We start from the raw sequence: 21,276 nt of genomic DNA, 5'->3' as shown, positions 1-21,276 counted from the left end.
TCTGGAGATTATTCTCTGCATAGCTTCCTCCTTTAAAGGTAACAATGTCCTGCACACTTTCCTCGGCCTTAAGTCTGTGTCTTTTAAACTTAGTAAGAGCAGTGCATTCTGCTTTGGGTTTCTCCCTCCTGCTCTGTGGTTTCAAAAGCACATCCAGGTAAAAAGCCAGTGATCACAGGATTCATCTGGGATTTTTCCCCCTTATGTCAGGAATCACAGTGCTGTGCTGCTTATCTTTATTTTGTCCAGTTTTCTAGGTGTTTATCGTATGAGAGCAGTACAGATATACTCAGTTATTCCATCATGGTCCGAAGGGGAAGTCAGGTCTATTTTAAAAATAAAATAAAGTCAACCCTATTCTATTACAAGAAAATCACTCCTAACGCAAAGGAAACAGAAACATTGAAAACAAAACAATTTGCAGAGGCATAGCAGAAAAAGCAAACAGAAATGAAGGTATGTGTAATGATGTTCAGACAAAGTGAATTTAAAGCAAATCACATTGAATGAGATAAATTAGAACAATTCATAGTTAAGAAGTTTACAATTCACAATGAAGATCTTTCTTTAATCATTGTACCTCCCCCTCCCCCAAATCACAGCAGAATCTATATAACATAACAGCTATGAGAAATAAAAGGAGAAATACATAGGAATGCAATAGTAGTAAGCTACTTGTACCTCTCGTAATTCATGGTAAATCAGGAAGACTCACTGTAAAGTAAGAGTACAGAGAAACTAGTTATTCACCTTTAATCGGTTAGATATAATTGGTATATATCAAACTCTCTGTACTGTAAACAGTGAAATTACTGTATCCATAGAATGTTTATTTTTAAAGTAGCTATACAAAAATATTCAGTAAATTTTACATAGTAGAAATAGTATAGTTCACATTTTTTACAAAACTTGAAATTAATCACAAAAGTAGAAAACCCTCAAGAAAGAACTAGCAGAGAAAATCACAAAATTCTCTTTACTCTTGTACTAAAAGGAAATGAAAACTGAAATTACAAAATTCCTAGAAAATAACGGTAAAGTATATTGATTAGAACCTATTGGTTTTGACTAAAACAGTGCTCTTTGAAATTCTCGGCTTTATAATCTTAAGCTACTAAACAAAAAGAAATAAAAATATGTGAATTAAATATTCATCTCAAGTAATAAAAATAACAGCAAAATAAATAAAGGAAGGAGTTAAAACTAAAAGCAGTTGTGCTTTAATAGCAAAACATAAATGACAGAAAAAATGCATTGATAAGTGTTTCCTTTTGGAGAAAATAAATAGTAAAAATTTTACATAGTTCATTTACATAGTTTAAAATAATACACAGGACTGAGCCTAGTGGCATACACCTGTAATCTCAGCACTTTGGGTGGCTTGAGGCCAGGAGTTTGAGACCAACCTGGGCAACATAGTGTCTCTACAAAAAATGTTTTTTAAAATAACTGAGCATGGTGACACATGCCTGTACTCCCAGCTACTCAGGAGCCTGAGGCCAGAGGATTGCTTGAGCCTAGGAGTTCAAGGCTGTACTGAGCTGTGATTGGGCCACTGCACTCCAGCCTGGACAACAGAGTGAGAACTTGTCTCTAAAAATAAATAAAATTATAGAAAACTACGAAAGCATAAATTAAAATAAATTACAAAAATAATTTTTCAAACATATACATTTAAGTATAGGCAGGAGTGCTTCCTATCTTAGTTGGTTTGTGAGCAGATTAATTTATGTTCTGGAATGAACCCACTGTTAAATGTATTATAAAGATACCATCATAATAACAGTTTGGATTTGTTGCATAATAGACAGACTCATAGGTAAAAGAAAATAGAGATTCTGAAACAGACCCTCAATACATATAGAAATGTAATACTTTGATAAAGGTAGAATTTCGATTCATTAGGGAAACAATGGATTATTCAGTAATACAGTTTTGAGAACTATTTGGTAAATCATAAACCTATACCTCTATTTTGCACCAAAATGAATACCAGATGAATCAATAATATAAATAAAACTGGAATAAAATGATGAGTGTTATTAGGTGGGGAGTTCACAAGCCCATAAACTATGAAGAAAAGTTTTGGTAAATATGACATTACAATAAAATTTCTTTCTGGGAAAGGAGACCTCCCTGTAGCCAAAGAGAGATAGAAAAGTTAGGAATCACTAAAACTTCCTTGGTTCTTGGCAGTGTCCTTGCCCAACACTATATCCTCTTATACACTCTTAAAGTAGTGGTTCTCAAACTTGAGCTTGCATCAGAATCACCCAAAGGGCTTGTTAAAATACAGATTGCTGAACTTTGCCTAGAGTTTCTGATTTAGTGGGTATGAGTGAGTGGGGTTCAAGAATTTGCAGTTTGAACAAATTTTCATGTGATGCTGATGCTGCTGGTTTAGAGACCACGCTTAGAAAACCACTGCTTTACAGTTTTCCCAAATTCTCCTTTTTGTGTGTGAAATAACTCAGTACCATTCTTTGTAATCAAAGATCCTAAATTAAAGTGTTGAGGTAACATGAAGTAAGCAGTTTGCTTCCAAGATATGTTTACATGAACAAAGACCAGTACAAAGATAATCAATGCAGCATCACATATAATAACAAAGGAACCTAAATGTCCCCAAAATAAAAGGACTATTTAAGTTATTATACATCCACTTATGGAATACTACACAACCATAATAAAGAACAAGTTATTTATTTCTATATATGTTGATTTGGAACGATCTTCATTTTAGCAGTCATTGTTAAATTTAAAAATATGTGCTCCTGTTTATGCTTTTTTTATTTTATTATTTTTTTTTTTTTTTTGAGACAGAGTCTCGCTGTGTTGCCCAGGCTGGAGTGCAGTGGTGCGATCTTGGCCCACTGCAAGATCCGCCTCCCGGGTTCACGCCATTCTCCTGCCTCAGCCTCCCGAGTAGCTGGGGCTGCAGGCGCCCGTCACCTCACCCGGCTAATTTTTTGTATTTTTAGTAGAGATGGGGTTTCACTGTGTTAGCCAGGATGGTCTCGATCTCCTGACCTCGTGATCCGCCCACCTCTGCCTCCCAGCTGTTTATGCTTTTAAGAGGTAAATACCTGCATAAAAATGCCTGTATGTTATATAAGAACATTGGCTGCCCTTGGGAAGGTAGTTTTGCTGTTGGGAAAGGGATTTGGGTTGGGAAGGAAAATTACTTCTTATTGTACATCCTGTTATACCTTTAAGTTCTTTTTCGCCATTTGCAAAAAAAAAAAAAAAAACTTGTAAATTAGCAAAAGAATAACTCCACATAGTTTCCATTTTAATTCATAGACAGTAAAAGAATTAAGAAAGTGAGAAAGATAGTGAGATAGGAGGCTATGGTCAGAGAGCAGTGCTTCAGAAGAGATCACGGATTTGGAGCATCTCAGCACTAGAACTCAGCCACAGTAACTGGTAGCTGATGTGGAAAGGAAATGAGTGTGTTGACAAAAATAAATTTCAAGTGTTTTATGTGATGGTTCTGCTGCTTCATATTTGAGTTGGTTTACGAGCAGATTAATTTATGAGCATATTATAAAACCATGATGCCTTCAGTAAACTAAACTTCACTGAGTTTCTGTTCTCTTCGTTAGCCCGAAATACAATTCTAGACCTCATAAGTCTTTCTAAAATTGGCTGACCAAAAGTGGCAATTAATTTTTCTTTGTAAGTTCTTAGTTCTTTATAGTTTCCTTAATGAGTTTCCCTGAAAAGAAGCCCTCTAAATCTTGTAGGGTCCTATAGCTGTAATTACCATTGTGTTTTAACTGGGGTACTCATGAACTAGCAGATTGCGATTCATCAAAATAAGTCTTTCAGAAAGCACCATTTCTTCTACCCAGAACAACCCAACTACCACACAGATGACATAGCAATAGTAGATACTATGCATTCCGAATCCTGTGATTCTCCACGTTAATGTGGAGAGGCGATTTTAAAAATACATAACTGAATTAACTATCCTTTGGAAATTAGAGAAAATATAAAAGAATAGAAAAAACACTGGGCTAGTTGTTACAATATCATTGTAAAATCTGCCTTTGGATGAAATGTGACCTCAGGTTGCGCCATGTTCCTTTGTTGATATATCTGTAAAATGCCTTTTCCTGCCCAGCTTCTTTGGGTCAATGATTACAAACTGGGGGCTGTGCAAAGAAATCACCTTTGTATCTCTGAAACATGCAAGAATTTTTCCCCCAAGTGGTTCTAATGCATGTATTCGACAGACCATTTGCTTTTATAGAGTTCAGGCTTATTTCAAGATCAAATGTGGTAGTACTTTTAAAAATCAAAAAATTGATATAAATGCATGGTATTTGCCATTATCAGAAATTGTGTATGATTATTTTAAAACATTGAGTTGTGATCTTCTGTGCATTAAAAATACATTTTCCTTGGTTATTATATATTTGTCCTTAAAAAAATTATATACACATACATATAATTGATTGTAAAGTTGTTTGGGCGTTAAATTTAGCTATCAGACAGGGATAAAATGGAGCAGCCAATCCCCTCCTTAACTCTTTTGTTTCCATTTAGCTTTCACTAGTAGAAAAGGTAATTTACGACATTTTGAGCTGGACTTCTAGATTTCCAACTAAACCCATATTCTCGAAGTAATGAATGTGGTGGGGTTGTCTGCCCTTTCCCTTCATGGCTCCTTCATAGTTTCCTGTTTCCCTCCCTGTCTCTCCCTGCCTTCTTGCGAGTTACCTGGGCCCCATGCAGATACATTCAGCTCTTGATTATCTGCATTAATGGATAGTAACTGGGACATACATAATCCCAGATGGTGGATAATCCGAAAACCGTTAATACTTGGCTTTGAAATGTATTTAGTAATGTTTTAAATTGTTTTTACCTTTCTAATTATATGTTGCTATTCTAATTATATGTTGCTAATGTTGCCATTAGTTTGCATTCCCCGAGTACATCCTAGTTGCTTGGGGGATTTAGTGTGGAAGGGGCACAGAAAAATGCAGAGTAACTGTGGTAAACCAGATTGATGGGATTATTTTTCAGTTAAAATTTTATTTTGAGTAATTTTTTCCAGTTAGTGATTAAGAGTTGTCAGCATGGCATTCAGTCTGTGGCCTAGCACAGTACCTGCCACACTGTTGAAGTTTAGGAAATATTTGTTAAATGAAGATTCTCAGTGTTTCATACCACTCTTATGATCAAATCAGGGCTGGCATGAGCCAGCAAAAGAAGTTAGTGAAGAAGGTTCATCTCCCCCAACCTCAACCTTTCCACCCTCAGGTCAGTGAAGATGAGTATTGCCAAGTCATGGGCATTTTCCCAAGATAGTGCCTATTTACAGGCTGTTTGGCCAGCTGAGCCACACAGAATAGCTCCTCACTAGCAGTGCCTTAACACAGTGAGCCTTCAAGAAGGGAAATATGCTGTTCTTTTAAAATGCAAGAATGATACTTTGAAATGGGCACAAGGAAGCTGAGAATTCCTTTTAGTAGACTATAACTTTCCATCATAATACAAGCATCCACAATAACATAAACATAAATATAGAGCAGTTCTTAACCTAAGGTCCCTAACTCCTAAAATGGCTTTCACTTGAGTAGATATGATATGGGGATGGGTGTGTGTATTTTTCAGAAGAGAGGGCTCATACGCTTGATTACATTCTCAAAGGGGTCTGCAACTTCTCTCTACTGATGAATGCAATTTCAGTTTCACTGTTTTATACTTTTCATGAAATGTTTGAAAGTGAGAAACAAAACTCCCATGGCCACTGCCTCACAAACTTGTCTCCATTTGGACTTCAGAACGATCAGGGAAAGTAATTTTGTAAATTTCTCTAACTATAGTTCGTTCTAAGCTGGGGACAGGCATCGGCTGAGAAGCCAAGGGTGTATGTTGAAAGACTGAACATGCAAATGGGCAATGGCAACACTATATGTGACAATAGAACTCTGATCCAGATAAGATGCCCCAGAAGCCAAACTACAACCTTTGCAGCAAAATCAGTCCAGAACAGTTAGGCCTTGGTCAGTCGCTGCTAACTTCCCTATTTTTGCCCTACTTTCTGCTTCCACCACAGGACCAACCTAGAGAAAGCCAAATATGTTCCCCAAATCAATCATATATGGTGCCCCACCTCTAGTTAGCCCTCTGCCATGCCTACAGCCTTCAGTGGGGCATACCTGAAGCCTCCCCCAACCCGCCCCCCACACCATGAAGCTTTATCTTTCCCCTGGCTACTTTGGATTATCTTCCAAACACAAGTAATGGTAGCTGAACTCTCTTGCTATTGCAAACTCTGAATAATTTAACCTTTGCTTATTCTCATTTGGGGGTCTTCATTTATTTCCACTTTGCATTGAGATTTGAGAGTTTCCGGGTGAACTCCCTTAACCTGAAATCTCTCTTCCACCACTACATCACAGAGCTGGTGGTAATATCACTGGAGAAATGTTTCTTGGAGTTTAGCTCTTTATTTCTCCAGGAATAGCATTTTAAATGCATGTTTTATTTTAGGGATATTTAGACCCACATAGTTGATAGTGTTGAACCTTAGACTTAGAATGGTTCACTGGTAACACAGAATAGAGGAACACAAAATAGATGACCATTCAGCCATGCTCCCAGTATCATGGGGCTTCTACATGGGGAGTAGGCAAATGCCCTTTTGGGCCTGGCAGTTTTGGTATTATCTCACTTCTGTCACCCTCACATTTGTATCCCTACTTTTTATTGGGTCATGTTTTTATAATAGTGTTTTCCTTGAAAATAAAATATATATAAATTAATACAGATAGAATTCTAAGAGAAATTTGGCTATGGATACTTTGTGTCCCAGTCATTAAATGTGTGCATGATGGCCATTGGCTGAATGGTTAGACATGTAGAGTGAGCCAGTTTGAAGACACACACTCAAGAGTAGGCTGAGAAGATGCAGAGAGAAACCAGAACTTCCTATGTATGGGTCTTATAGTTTGGTTCCCACACCAGCAGCATCAGTATCTCCTGGGAACTAGTTCAAAATACACATTATCTCTGTGCACAGTGGCAGATGCCTGTATTGACCCCACCTTAAAAAATGATCAGGCTCCCATTAAATCTGTGTCAGAAAACTTTGGGGATGGGTTCTAGCAATCTGTGTTTTTACCATCCCTCCAGATACCTCTGCTGCATGCAAAAGTTTCAGACCACTACTGTAATTAGAAGAGCCACCCAATAACTTTTGCTTTTTCTCTCCTCATGGAGTAACATTTTACATGAATGCATGGCAGATTTTAGGAGCCCTGACAGCCTGAAGCCAAAATATCGGCAGGAAACAGGAATCTGTCACCTTGTCCAGTGCCTCTCAAACTTGTACGTGCAGATCACCTGAAGGTTTTGTTAAAGTGAAGCTCTGACCCAAGAGCACTTATACTGCGGGGCTGAAAGATGCATATCTAACAAGCTGCCAGGTGGTGGTGCTGGTCCTAGGGTTACACTTTGAATAGCAGGGTCCTAGGAGACCACACACCCAAGCTGAGGAACATTGGAGGTATGGGCATGCAGGGAACTAGAGTTCAGGAAATGAAAGGGGAAGGTTCCTGAGAGGTTAGGAGGCTTTTATAAATTCCTACATAAATCTCATCACTTACTGCTTAGAATGTATGTTCAGGGATCTCCACAGAGAGATAGGGGAAGCCCAGGGAGAAGACTGATAAGCAGCTAGGCATCCTGTGAAAGGTCCAGCCTGTAGGCCCAAGATCAAGATCATCTGTGGTCAAGAAGAGCTAACTTGAGGAAAAAGATTGATATTAATTAAATAAATGTTTTTAACCCCCTACTCTATGCCTCATACAAAATAACCCCCAGGATCCTGTGATCTGCTGGAGAAGAGAGAGAAACCAAAACAATATCCGTAACTTAACTATTTAGCTGAGATTTGTTTATCAGTGCCTTTCTCTGGAAAATGTAACTGGGAGCAGTAACACTATTAGGTGTGAAACCTTCAGACATCAGGCCTGGGCAAAGCAGTGTCCTAAACCCTGAGCTGCAAGACAGGGTTAGGGTACTTTCTGGAACAGGAAAGAAGAGAAAGAAGAGAAGGCCAGTGAAAATTAACCCCAGAGGGTACTTAAAGCTATGGGTTAGAGATAAGAGGTCAAAGGCAGTAAGACACCCTGCTGCTGTTTAGGAATGGATTCTTTCTGACTCTTTTAATAGGTACCCATCTGTGGATTTTGGCCATGTCCCTTTGAATAACAGGAATTCTATTTCCAATGTAATTGTTGTTGGTGAGATTGACTGCTTATGGAAGCATAATGACTGTGGTCTTACCTTCATCCCTGAATACATCCTGATATTTCTCAGCTTAGTGTTACATCTCATGTCAGTTCTTCCAACAGTATGTTATAAATGTATTAGGAGATTTATGCAGAGGAAGTCGAAAAGTGCTATTCACTGTAGTTAAGATCCCATTGGTATTTGAAATGTCTGTGATGGTTTCAAAAAATAAAGTCACACATGTTTTATTTTTTTAAATGAGTTTCAGATTACAGAGGATAGGAGTAATTATTTTTAGCAAATCTCTATATGCAATTTTAGAAAATTTATTTGATCATAGTTTCCTTTCCTGAAGGTAAAATGGTAGAGCAAAGCCTATTTACAAACTTTCTAGAAGTAAAAACTGTCTCTGGTATGAATAAAAAACAGTTTTCATGGAGCCTAAAATTCATTTTCCCAACGTGGCCAACAACTGCACATTAATTCTTTGTATATTTAATTCATACACAGCAGTGGCTTCTAAGTAATTTTCTCAAGGAGATACCCAGTAGCTTACTTGTGATGGAACCCAAGTAAGTGATAGGGCAGAGAGGTTACTTCTCAGCAGCTTTTATCCCCATAGTCCTCTCCTGTCAGGGCTAAGATTCCAACTGCTCCCTAGTTGGAATGGACAAGAGGATTCTCACAGAAAGTGCATCCTGTTCATACAACTATAGCTGTATTAGACTATTACCATCATGCATTGTCTTTATTGGAATTTCCTGGTAAATTATATATGCTAAAGTTACTCAGTCCTTGAAGTACCATACTTGTAAGCCAAATAGCAGGCATACATCTGAAAAAGGTATGTGTGTATGAGAGAGGGAAGGAGAGAGAAAATGTTCAAGCATCAAAAGCGTATCATATTATGGTCATCTTCTGTACCCAACATTTTCATAATCATCTTATATCCCTGGAAAAACATAGATATACAAGGCTCTACTTTCCATTCAGACTATTTTTGCAAAGGCATATTACAGTCGTTCTGACAAAACAGCTTTAAACACTTGCCAAGGAGAATAAATTACAGTAGGAATGGGTGGTAATTATTTGGAACTTATTTTTGGAATAAGAAACCTTCCTTAATAAAGGGCTATGTACTGTCCTCTGAAAGGAAGAGAGAATTTTCCCAAAGTCAAAAATACACTTTTAACAGTTCATGTACATATCCTTTGGGGGTTAAATTAGGTTAACATGTGTTCCCAAAAAGGCAAATTCAAGCTGGGTTCAATCCACAGATTACGAAGAACACTTAGAAAGCAAATTGGAATTCTTTAGACAAGGATTCAAATATATCCTCAAGGCATTCAGATACCAAATATTTTTAAAGACCTAATTGAAATAGTTGATTAGATAAAAAATTTACCAAACAGGTAAGCATCCTTCAATAATGTATTCTGCAGAGCCCTTAGAAGACTAGTAAGTGTAAAATTGGAATAAAATTATTTATTTTGGGCCTCCATTTTTTGTGACTGTTTTCTAAAGAAGCTCAAATTAAATATGAGAATGGCTTGCGACCCTAAATATAATGAATTCAGTGTTTACTTGCAATTTTAAGACTGTTTTCACAGAGTTGATATAAAGGAGAACTCAGGGTGTATTAATTTCAAAAGAACTGAATACAAAGAAACCCAATATAAGAGCCTAAAATCAGTCAAAGAAGTACCCAAGCACAGAGGTAAACATTTTTGCCTTGCTTTTTTCTTGAATACTAATACAGAACTTGGATTCTGTGTTTATCCTGTAACAGGCATAGATTATTTAAAAATTGTTAGCTTTTAAAAATACAAGTGAACAGAAAGCAAAACACAAAATTGGTATCATTGAGCAAAAATCTAACATTGCTTGTTTGTGTAAGAATGCTCACCTAGTGGTATCATTTCATCATCACAGGTTACTCAAGATGCCCTTATAATATGTGTTAAATTGAATATAGCATTTATACATTACTTGTTCTTGTAAAGTTACTATGCCCATATCTCACTAAAGAGCCATTAATGGAAAAGAACAGGGAAATGAAGACCTAGGATTTAATTTTGTTTCTCTGTATATAACCCACTACAGCCAAGTTGGATTAAGGCTATGTTTATTTAAAGCTCAGTCAAATTGGTCCTTTTCATAAACTCATTGGCAAAAATGAATTTCTCTTGGTGTTTCCATGGGTCATTCACCAAGCAGTAACACCAACAGTAGTTACTGTTCCCCTGGGAATAGCAGCTTAATTACACAGAAATTTAAAATCGAGTATAGTGGTACAAATGCAAACAGAGACTTGTCCTGTCTTTGGGTGTTTATTATTAAATTTAATACCTCAGATACTCTTTTCTGTTTCTGCAGATCTTAATTACTAAGTAGATATGGTAAAATATGAATTATCATATTATCACAAGTGATAAAATATATATGGTTATGAGCATGGCAGTCTGCAGGTGTAACATACATAAAGCAAGATTGATAGTATAAAGCAATTAAACTGAAGTTATCTTTAAGGGGAAAAGGTTTAATGCTACCCTTAAGTGTAACTTAAACTCTCACTAAATATTTTTAACTGCAATAAAAGCATGTTAATTGTAGGAGTGACTTCTTTACAAGACCTCATTTCTTAGAGTAAGTTTTTCTTTCCAAAAATATAAAAGCTTACTGAAATAATTTCTATTACTAACTCATTCTGTAAAGAGCTTTTTCCTTGGCTTTTAAGCTCAATGAAGAAAGCTGAAAATAGCACAGGAAATTTGTGTGTTGTGAATATATATATAAAAACTAAATCCAATTGGGATAAAATGATTAAGTTATTGATAAGGTCGTTGTTGGTCCCAAAGCATTCCATTAGTTATATGCTTCTTCTTAAATATTTTGAGAATTTGGCCTGGATTTTCTTATAATTATATATAAAATAGAAGAGACGGCATTTTACTTTAATGTCCTCTCATGTATGACTTATTAACAGTCTTTATATAAAAGAAACATGCTAGGCATCTAATGATAAATTTTTTTCTTATGTGTTTTTGGTATTTTTTCTACCTCCTGGACTATTTTTGTGCCACCACTAACAAGATCAATGCCTGTACTTCCAAATTAGCTATCCCATTGCTTCTCAGTAAAGGTGGCTTTACAGTGGGGTTAACAAGACTTCTGTCAATACATAAAGCACTAAGCAAAGTGTATAGAGGTCTTTACAAAGAACTTTCTGGATCTCTGTCTCTCTCTTTCTCTGTTTCTGTCTTTCACATGCACTCACACACACAGGATTTGGTCCTTGCCCTGGAATTATATAGCAGTGTACTTGGCAAGGTGCTTAAAGAGTGAAGCAATATGAAAGATTTATAAAGCAGCACATTGTAGATAATACTTTAAAAAGTGCTAAAGACATGTATTGTGTGTAGTTTTGGAGATATTAACTATGTGAACAATTTGACATGGAAAATAAAGATGTATTTTATTCAGTGTAGATTACTAGATGTTTGCAGTTAACCTTCCTGACTGCTGCAGTGAAGATCGCTGCATATGTGTATCTTCAGAGTCAAGAAGGATGCAAGAGAAGTTTGAGGAATAACTGGGCAGTTTGTTGTAGAAATAATGGGCATAGAAATTATTTCTAGGAAATGAGCTACTTTGGTTTTTTTGTTGTTGTTCTTAAAGCACTATCTGTGATGAAATCTAAGATGTGATTGCTGATAAGAAAATGGCAAGAATTTGAGCTGTAAGGAAAGAGGGGGAAGATTGTATTCCTAACTGTAGTTGTGTATTAACCTTCATCTTCTTTCCTCATTGATGGATTTTTCTTCCAGTTGTGTCAGCCAAATAACTGTAACCACATTCTAGATGTTTTAGTCGTTTAAGAATGCAAACATTTGTATCGGTTAAAAATCCTTTGAACAAGGGCCCAAAATGGTTTAGTTCATGTACTTTTTTGCTGTGCCCATCTCTGGTTCCCCTGGTACTCTTTGCAAGATCAGTTAATTCTTTGTAATTAAGAATAGCAGCCTATTTAATTTAGAGATGTTTTTGTACTTCTTGGAATGGTAAATATTAGCATTTGTAATTTGAAAGAATTAGAAACGTGTGGAGAAGTATTTTTTTCCTAAGCCATGTAAACACAGCCATGTTAGACAAAAAAAAATTGTGTTAATCACCCCTCATTTTATTAATAGTAGTGGAGTAACAATTGAAAATTATAAAAGATAAAAATTATAAAAGACATTGTAACATTTTAAAAAATTGAACATTTAAAACATTTTAAATATTTTAAAATGGAAAATTATAAAAGATACTGTGACATTTTTAAAAAGATAAATATTACTTGGGCATTTAAATTTTTTATACTGAAAAATTGAGTAATCGATGTAGTTGAAAATATAATCTAATTATTCTATTGATTAATATGAGAATGTGAATAAAAAACTTTAGTGTTCAATCACATGGTTCCTAATTATGATACATATTTGTGAGTATACAGTATTTTGTCACATCTTTGATTTCTCCTTAAATATATTGCTTTCTGAGGAAAGTATTTGAATTTTTTTTGCCTTGCTTTAAACCCACAAATGGTTATATTTGGTTTCAAATTTACATAGAATTAACATCTCTTAACTAATTTTTAAAGGATTTATTCGATACTATTTGATGGTGCTAGAAATTTGGAATTTTTAATTCTTTGCTATTTGCTAGAATCACATAGAATTCTAGCTGAAGTCCTTAGAAAAAAAAAAAAGACTTATGTAAGGCAATCGTAGCCATGTCATGTAAAATTAGAGGTAAATGAATAAAAACATCAAACCAAATTTTTTTCTTATAAGAATTAGATATAGTTTAGCATTTATTGAAAGTCTAAAGTGTCACTATTTATTATGTACAATTATATATAGATGCTGCTTAGTATTCACATTAGCTGCTTATATTTACTCTGTGGCATAGATACTCATTTTCTAGATAATAGAAGTAAGTTTGAAAAGCACTCCTTGAAAGGTAGTCTTACTGATCAGGTATATCTGTTGCAAAGCTAAAAAAAAATAAGTATTACTATATCCTTCATTTGAAATAACTGTCTATGCTTGACCAAAAAAATGGATATCTACTGACCTTTTCCCACACTTAATTTTAAAATGAATTATTTTAAATAGAAGTGAGATGTGAGAACGCAGTTTTCTAAGTTTCTATCGGATTTGTCATATAAATATTTGCAGAAGGGAAATTAACAACAACAGAAAATCAGTAGAGATCATGAAATTTTGGAAAATTGTATTTTTAACTTAGAACCTTACCTATGACTACCAGACTACTTACTAAACATTCATTTTTTCTTCACCTTTTGGGAATTTGTGATTTCTATTAAATATGAAAGATTTTGACTTTTTTCATATATATGTATAATACTTGTGTATATAATAGTATTTAACGATTATGGCCTAGTTATACAATTATCAAATTCATTTGAAAGCTTAAAATTTAGATTTTATTATATTTTTGATATATCATATTTGCTCACTGTGTTCAGTTAATAGTTTTTCACAGTTACTTGAGAAAATGATCACTCTTTATTCTCAAAAGTACTGTCTTCTGAATTTTTGTTTTGTTTCTTTCCAGAAGGTGGGTGCGGCTGCTGTTTGGACGAGAGTTCCCCCTGCAGGACCTTCTGGTGGTCTGGGATGCCTTGTTTGCAGATGGCCTCAGCCTGGGTTTAGTAGATTATATCTTCGTAGCTATGTTACTCTACATCCGAGATGCTTGTAAGTATTAATGACTTTTCCTACATTTGACTAGGTACTCCTGATTTTCAAAAATGTTTTGCCTTTTAAATTTTATTATTTGATTTACATGTACCTCAATTTTTATAGTAGGGTAATATACTGAAATTTCAAAGGAATACACTAAACATCCCTTTTGTGGGTTAACCGTGTACACATTGGGAGATGTGAGTTATTTTATCCTGAGAGAATTAGAATATTCTTCAGAACCATTTTTCTAAAGACTTTACTCCTGCTTTAATCTCCTCATTACACACAGTTGTGAAATGCATATATAAAAGCAAGTATTTGAGATATGTTTAGAGCTCCACCTTCTGACAGGTAGGGAATATTCAAGGATGTTTATCAGGAGATTGGAATTATTTTTATAATATCAACACCTCGCTAATAAAAAAAATACATTTAAAGGTATTTTAACTTTCTTCCAGTTATATTTTAGAAAAATATATTTCTCAATACAGTGCTGAATGGTAGACGTGTTCCCATCTCCTCAGATGTATGTTATGGTGTCTGTAATAGCCAGAAAGCCAGTGTCTAGCCCTTTCGAATAGTCTGATAGTCCTTAGCTTGAAGAAAATATCGGTGTGTATTTTAAATTTCAAAATACTTTAAATTGTTTTCCGTCTCAGAGAAGTAATCAAAAGTTCACACAATAAAACTTCTTAGCCAAAATATAATTAGGAAAAAGTGCACAAAATTATGTGATTGAATTAGGAAATAGGTAGCTAACATAAAGTGAGACTTTGTCAGAAGAACATACACTTTTTAGAATCATTTATAATTGCGACTGTTAAATTGTTATGTGGTTCTCTTTATTTGTTCATTGAATACCAGTTGTGCCAGGCGCTCTTATTATGCCTCTAGTAACACTAATTTTCTTTAAAATTTTAGATTATACTTTTTTAACTTCCCAGAATTACTTAAATAAGTGGCAGGAGCACCACATTTTATCCAAAACATGTAGATTTTGTTCTATGCCTCGAAGGTCAAATAGTTTAGGTTTTCTCAAAGTGAATGTTTCCTCCTTCTGAGCCAGATCTAATCATTTAAGACCATGGAAGTCGTAAGAGGAAACACCAGGAAAGTAGAGAAAGGTATTTGAGTAGATTTGATGGATACTGGATTTTATGATATTCAATACTAACCTCTAAGTTGTATTTTTTAATATAAATAATAATAAAAGGAATGAGAAACCTCTTCTAGAAAAAAAAATGCTTTGGATAATATTTATGCAAAACTTTCCAAATCAAACAACTGCTGAAAAGTATTATGATTTTCTGTAATTGTAAACAGTTTACGATTTGCTCTTTTTTGACTTTGGCAGATTACCACCATATATTTTTAATTTAATCATTCTGTCTCCTATTCTAAGACCTACTTTTATCATTTCATAAAACATGGCAAATTTTTTGGCAGCTGAAGTCCTTACACATTTTTCGTCTCTTCACTGATGACTTTATAAAACGTAGAAAAATACAGAAGTAATGAAGTGTTTTATTTATTTCAATATTTAACCCAACTTATTTTAATTTTGTTATTGAAGTCTATAACAGTGGATGAGATCTCCTAAAAATGGAATGAATATTTGTCAGGTATTTACAGATCACTGCTCCTGTCCTCAAGAAGTTTACCAACTAGTAGGGAAGACTGACATAAATGATTTCAAATGAACATATTTGGTACTACAGTTGGGATGTGGACAGGTAGTGTGGAAACTTAAGGAGAGGCACCTAGCTCCGCTCTGGGCTGCTGTGAGTCAGTAGAGAAAATTGTGCAGGTGTTGGCAAGCCAAATAAGAGGATCTGCATACAAGGCAGAAGGAACAGCATGAACAAAGGCCTGGAGGTGAAAAGCAGCTTGTTAGGGATGTGTATATTAATGTGTTTCTATAAGCTGTTTGGTATTATTAGAGTACAAAGGGAGAGAGAGACTAGCCTCAGGTTATGAGACTAAAGAAAGAAACAGGAGGGTCATGGTGACAGTCTTCCTATGGTAAGTAATAGGGAGCTATTGAAATGTCCAAAGCAGAAATGTGATCACTTGTAGATCATTTTGGCAGAAATGGGGAAGATGAAGTCGAAGGAGACAAGAGCAAGGGCATCAGATAACAGTTGTGATGGTAGTTCAGGAGAAAAACAGTGGATCAGAGAACTATTCAGAGCTAAAGGTAGCAAGATTTAGTGATTAAATATGATAAGAGAGGGAGAACGGGAAATCTAGAAGAATCTCCAGCTTGGAGGTATGAGTGACTGGGTAATATTTATAACTTGGATAGAAAATACAAGGATTAAGAAGTTTTGGGAATGTTAATAATTAACTGGGCTTTGACTTTGCTGTTTTGAGATATTTATAAGAAATTATAACCTATAGATTTGAAAAATAAAGTTAAATGTCAATATCAAGGCTACAGATTTAATTTTGCAAATGATTGACAGGTGTTTGTTAAAACCGTCACCACAGATGCCACCTCCAAAGAATAGGGTGACTATATATCAAAGGTTGTTTGGGATAGTCTTGGTTTACACCTGCTATCCCAGAATAGTAATTATTTGTCCTTTTTCACTCTTGAAGACATCACATTATGGTCATAAAAATTATATGGTCCTATTACCTAAGGTGGGTACATATGGAAAGAGAACATGGGCAAAGGTGAAACTGGGTTTAACATCAGCATTTCAGAGGCACCAGAGGAGAAAAAGCCAAGGAAGAGCTTAGCTTGTGTTGTAACCCCAGAGAACTGTCTGAGCCAAGCAGAGAGAAGAAGGTCAGGAGTGCCCAGGAACAGTAACACAAGGCTAGAAAAGTCCACTCATTTTGGGAACTGTGGAGGGACAGTCATTGGATACCTTCGCCAGGGTGGATTCAATGGACTGGTTGAGCAGAAGCTGGATTATGGTGGGTTGAAGAGTGAATAGACAGTTAAAAAGTACAGTAGTCTTTTCTTCAGCTTTTTGTTGTTGGTTTTTTTTTTTTAATATATGCATTACTTTTTCAACTGAAAAGATAACTAAATAAAAACAAAGAATATGGAGATAGCAGATATAGAGTGATCTTTGAGTAAGGAAGAAGAACGATGTAGCTAGAGGACAGTGCAGGGGCAAGGAAGATTGGATGGCTGTCGTTAAACATTGGAGGCAGGGCAGAACTGATGGAGAGGTTTACTTCTCAAACCAGTCTGGGTTCCTACTTCAAGAATCAGCACTAGTTTTCCCCACCCTGTTCCATGAATTAGATCTATGAAAAAGCCAGGCATGGTGGCTCGAAACTGTAATCCCAGCATTTTGGGAGGGCAGGGCAGGAGAATTGCTTGAGCCTAGGAGTTTGAGACCAGTCTGGGACACGTGGTGAAACCCCATCTCTACAAAAAATAAAATTTGGCCGGGTGTAGTGGCTTGTGCCTGTAGTCCCAGCTACTCACGAGGCTGAGGTGGGAGAATCATTTTAGTCCAGGAGGTCAAGGCTGCAGTGAGCTGTGATTGCGCCACTGTACTCCAGAGTGTGGGTGACAGAGCAAGACCCCGTCTAAACAAAAAAAAGATCTATGAAAAGAGAAAATATCTTCTTTGTTTTGAAGCTTTCACTTGTTTATTGTCTGTTCTTCACACCCCACCCCTAATCCCTATTCCCCAGTGAGAGACAGGATTTTTGTCTGTCTTGGTTTCCCTCCCATATACCAGCATCTAGAATTGGGCCCAGGGCATAGTAAACCTCCAGAAAAATATTTTTTGAGTAAAATAATTGAGGAAATAAGGGCCCAGAGGCAGTAGAAAAGAACTGGGTTTGGAGTCCTGTGGAAGACTGGCTGTGGAACAGGAATGAAAAGCTGGTGCTGATGCAGGAAGAAAGCATTAGGCTGCTTTCACAAGTAATCCAGTTCACAGGTGGAGAAGACAGAAAATGGAGGAATTCCATATCTGATAAAGGAGGAAACAAGGTTATCCACTATGAGTGAGGGAGAGTAGGGTTAGTGGTTTGTGGGAAATGACTTGGAGATGTGATAAAGACAGCTGATGAAGAGCCAAGAAAAGCCATGTGTAGCTGTTGAAGATCCTACAGAGACAAACACTGGGAAGTGGTACCAGGCCTCAAAAAAAAAAAAAAGAGGTAGATTGTGATCCAGGCTTCCAAATGAATTAGGCAGGACTAAAGGGAGACAGGAGGGTAGAGGGTGTTGAGTGTATTTTAAAATAGTGGTTTAAGATGTATAAAGAGGGAAGCACAGCCAGGAAAAGATTAGGGAAAATTGAATGTATCAAAGAATTGGGTGAGGTAGAACATGAGAAGCTAAATGCATACAAAGTTGTGGTCAGACATAAAGCAGTTCTAGATCTGTTTGGTATGGTTGAAGCACGTGAAGGGGAATTTAAGTCGCTTGAAGACCAAGGCATTGTGAGGAAACTGGGGTTTTTCTTTAGTTCTCCATGGACACGTCACCAAGGATCCTAATAGGAAAAGGCGTAGGAAGAAATTTAATGAGTCTGGCACCATAGCATCAAATAAATGAAAAAGAGTGACCAAGAAAACAGCTTTTATTGAACCAGTCAATTATTCAGAGTCAACCATTCAACCAGTGTTTACCAGTATATGGTACATAGATGACAGTGATGCAGGGACATGATAGAGGCATAGAGGAATGGCATGAACTTCAAAGGAAGAAGTTTTATGAAATGATAGAAAGCAATAGTTTGGAAGCAGAATCAAGGAGCAAGGTGGTCCTCCACCTCACATCTGGAGGTTGCAGAGGCAGCAGTGACTCTGGGAGGGTGAGGCTTAGAGGGAAAGACATTGTTCCCTAGAGAAAAGGATTGAGATAGAGGGGAGCAGCAGAAAGAAAAGGGATAGAGAACCAGATTGGACAGAGTTGCATGGGAGGTCAGTACTAATTAGATGAGCTTATATTTTTGGCCATGGTCAAGAACTGAGAGGAAGGTGGACAATTGGCCAGCCCCAGCTTTCCAAATAAATCACTGGTGTCAAGTTTTTATTTCATGCCAGTGGATTCTGACTCATAATGTCTTGCTGGGGCTTCCAGAGTGGGGATGTTCAGTTACACTTAGTAGTTTAAATCTCATTCATTCAACAAATCTTAAGTGAACACCACTGTACCAGACTCTGAGCATTACATATGTTCTTTTGGAGCTACATTTGTAGGATGCTCAGAGGATGTTTCATCTGAGGGAAACTAAAAGAGACTTCCTTCCGTGATGACATTCCTTTCTTGGGGTGTATGTCTCCTAGGGATTCAGTGGATGGGGATCAAAGGGTCTATGATCATCCTGATAGTGTGCAAAATATTGTGTAGGTATGCCTTTCTCTGGGTCAAATGTCTATAGTTTTCATCAGTTTCTCAAAGGAATACATGCTCAAAAAAAATAGATAAGATTCACTGCATCTAGTCCAAAATTCTGATTTTGTAGGCACAGATAATAAGGCCTGTTATGGGCTGAATTGTTCCCCCCCCGCCCCCCAACAAAAGATATATTGAAGTCCTAACTTCTAGTACCTGAGAACGTTACCTAATTTGGGAATAGATTGTTGCAAATGTAATTAGTTAAGATGAGGTCATACTAATCCAATATGACTGGTGTCCTCCTAAGAAGAAATTTGGCAACAGACATGCACAGAGGGAAGACAATGTGAAGGTACACAGGGAGAAGAAAGCCATGTGAAGACAGCCAGAAGCGGAGGTTGGAGTGATATTATCTACAAGGCAAGGAATGACAAGGACTTTCAGCCATTACCAGAAGCTAGGAGAGAAATAGGAAACAAATTTTTCCTCTTCAGAAGAAACATGCTGCTAACACCAGAAGCAGGAGAGGCAAGGAGGATTCTCCCCTACAAGTTTCAGAGGGAACATGGTCCTACCAAAACTTTGATTTTGGACTTCTAGCCTTCAGAATTGTGAAGCAGTAAATTTCTGTTATTTTAAGCCACCCAGTGTTTGTTACTTTGCTGAATTATATGGATTAAAATTATATACAGAAAGAAACATTGAGCAATAAGGAAATAATGTGAGAGTAATCATAAACCATTACTCCTGTAATAGTTTATGAATGGCCATACCCCCACCACACTATTTTTTAACTGACTTATTTCATATTTCAATCACTCTTGTGATTCCTTGCTTCCCCTGGCTCCACTTACCTAAATCTTACTCCTATTTTCAGGCCTAGGGCGAGGTAGCCTTTTTCCCAAATCTTTTCCTATTATTCTAGCTCTCATTGATTTCACACTTTGCAATCCTATAAGATCATAATCAATACCACTAACTAAGTGCCACATTAGTCATACTCTATTTTACATTTTTCCGTAGTTATTGTGGGTGTTGGTCCTATCCCCTCAACTAGATTGTGAGCTTCCTTGGTACCAGAACCACATTACAATTCTTTCCTATCTCTAAAAGCATCTGAAGCTCTTCATGTGCTCAGTTAATATAGTACTTGGGGTAATGCCAGGCCAAAAGGTACCATGGAGACCTTGGAGGGGTGGATTTGTGTGCTATGATTACTAAGAAGGCAAGTGCTAGCCTCATTCTTAGAACAACTCAAATAAATAATGATTATTTGAAAATATACTTTCAGCATAGCTTCTTCAAAGAAAGCATTGCCTACTTTTAAAACTAAGTAGCTGAAATTTTTACATCTATTTTTTATTCATTTTGTTTTTGACTAGTATCAAAAAACATGGTCTCTATTTTAAACATAACATACCTTTTGTCTTGTAAATTGCATTAATAGCCAAAACACTATAAAAAATTGTCTCTATTTTAAACATAACATACCTTTTATTTGTCTTGTAAATGGCATTAATAGCTAAAACACTGTAAATCTATTTATAGATTTTCCTTTTTTTTTTTTTCTGAGACGGAGTTTTACTCTTGTTATACAGACTGAGTGCAGTGGTGCTATCTTGGCTCACTGCAACTTCCACCTCCCGGGTTCAAGTGATTCTCCTGCCTCAGCCTCCCAAGTAGCTGGATTACAGGAGCATGCCACCATGCCCATCTAATTTTTGTGTGTTTAGTAGAGACGAGGTTTCACCATGTTGGCTAGGCTTGTCTCGAACTCCTGATCTCAGGTGATCTGCCCACCTCAGCCTCCCAAAGTGCTGGGATTACAGGCGTGAGCCACCACACCGGGCCTAGATTTTCTTAAAAAGAAAGTATTTCTCAGGTATTTATTGCCTTTTTAAATGTACTTTCTCTTTGAACACCATAAGTGGAAAAGTTTCCTTCTTGGCACTT

At 36.4% G+C, this 21,276-nt stretch overlaps 1 protein-coding gene across 11 annotated transcripts in view; it reads left to right on the top strand.

Moving 5' to 3' along the window:
• Window positions 1-21,276, top strand: part of TBC1D5 (TBC1 domain family member 5) — a 590,707-nt gene that overhangs the window by 427,155 nt on the left and 142,276 nt on the right. For 10 of the 11 annotated variants that reach the window (XM_032143402.2, XM_058433544.1, XM_032143405.2 and 7 more), the window contains one exon: window positions 13,873-14,015. In XM_032143402.2, the coding sequence (XP_031999293.1) occupies window positions 13,873-14,015 (143 nt within the window). The remainder of the gene's footprint in view (window positions 1-13,872; window positions 14,016-21,276) is intronic. The other variant, XM_058433546.1, reaches the window with a different exon arrangement.

Source organism: Hylobates moloch, unplaced genomic scaffold, assembly GCF_009828535.3.
Source record: "Hylobates moloch isolate HMO894 unplaced genomic scaffold, HMol_V3 SCAFFOLD_22, whole genome shotgun sequence".
Lineage (NCBI taxonomy): Eukaryota > Metazoa > Chordata > Mammalia > Primates > Hylobatidae > Hylobates > Hylobates moloch.
This window is presented reverse-complemented; position numbering and strand designations above follow the sequence as displayed.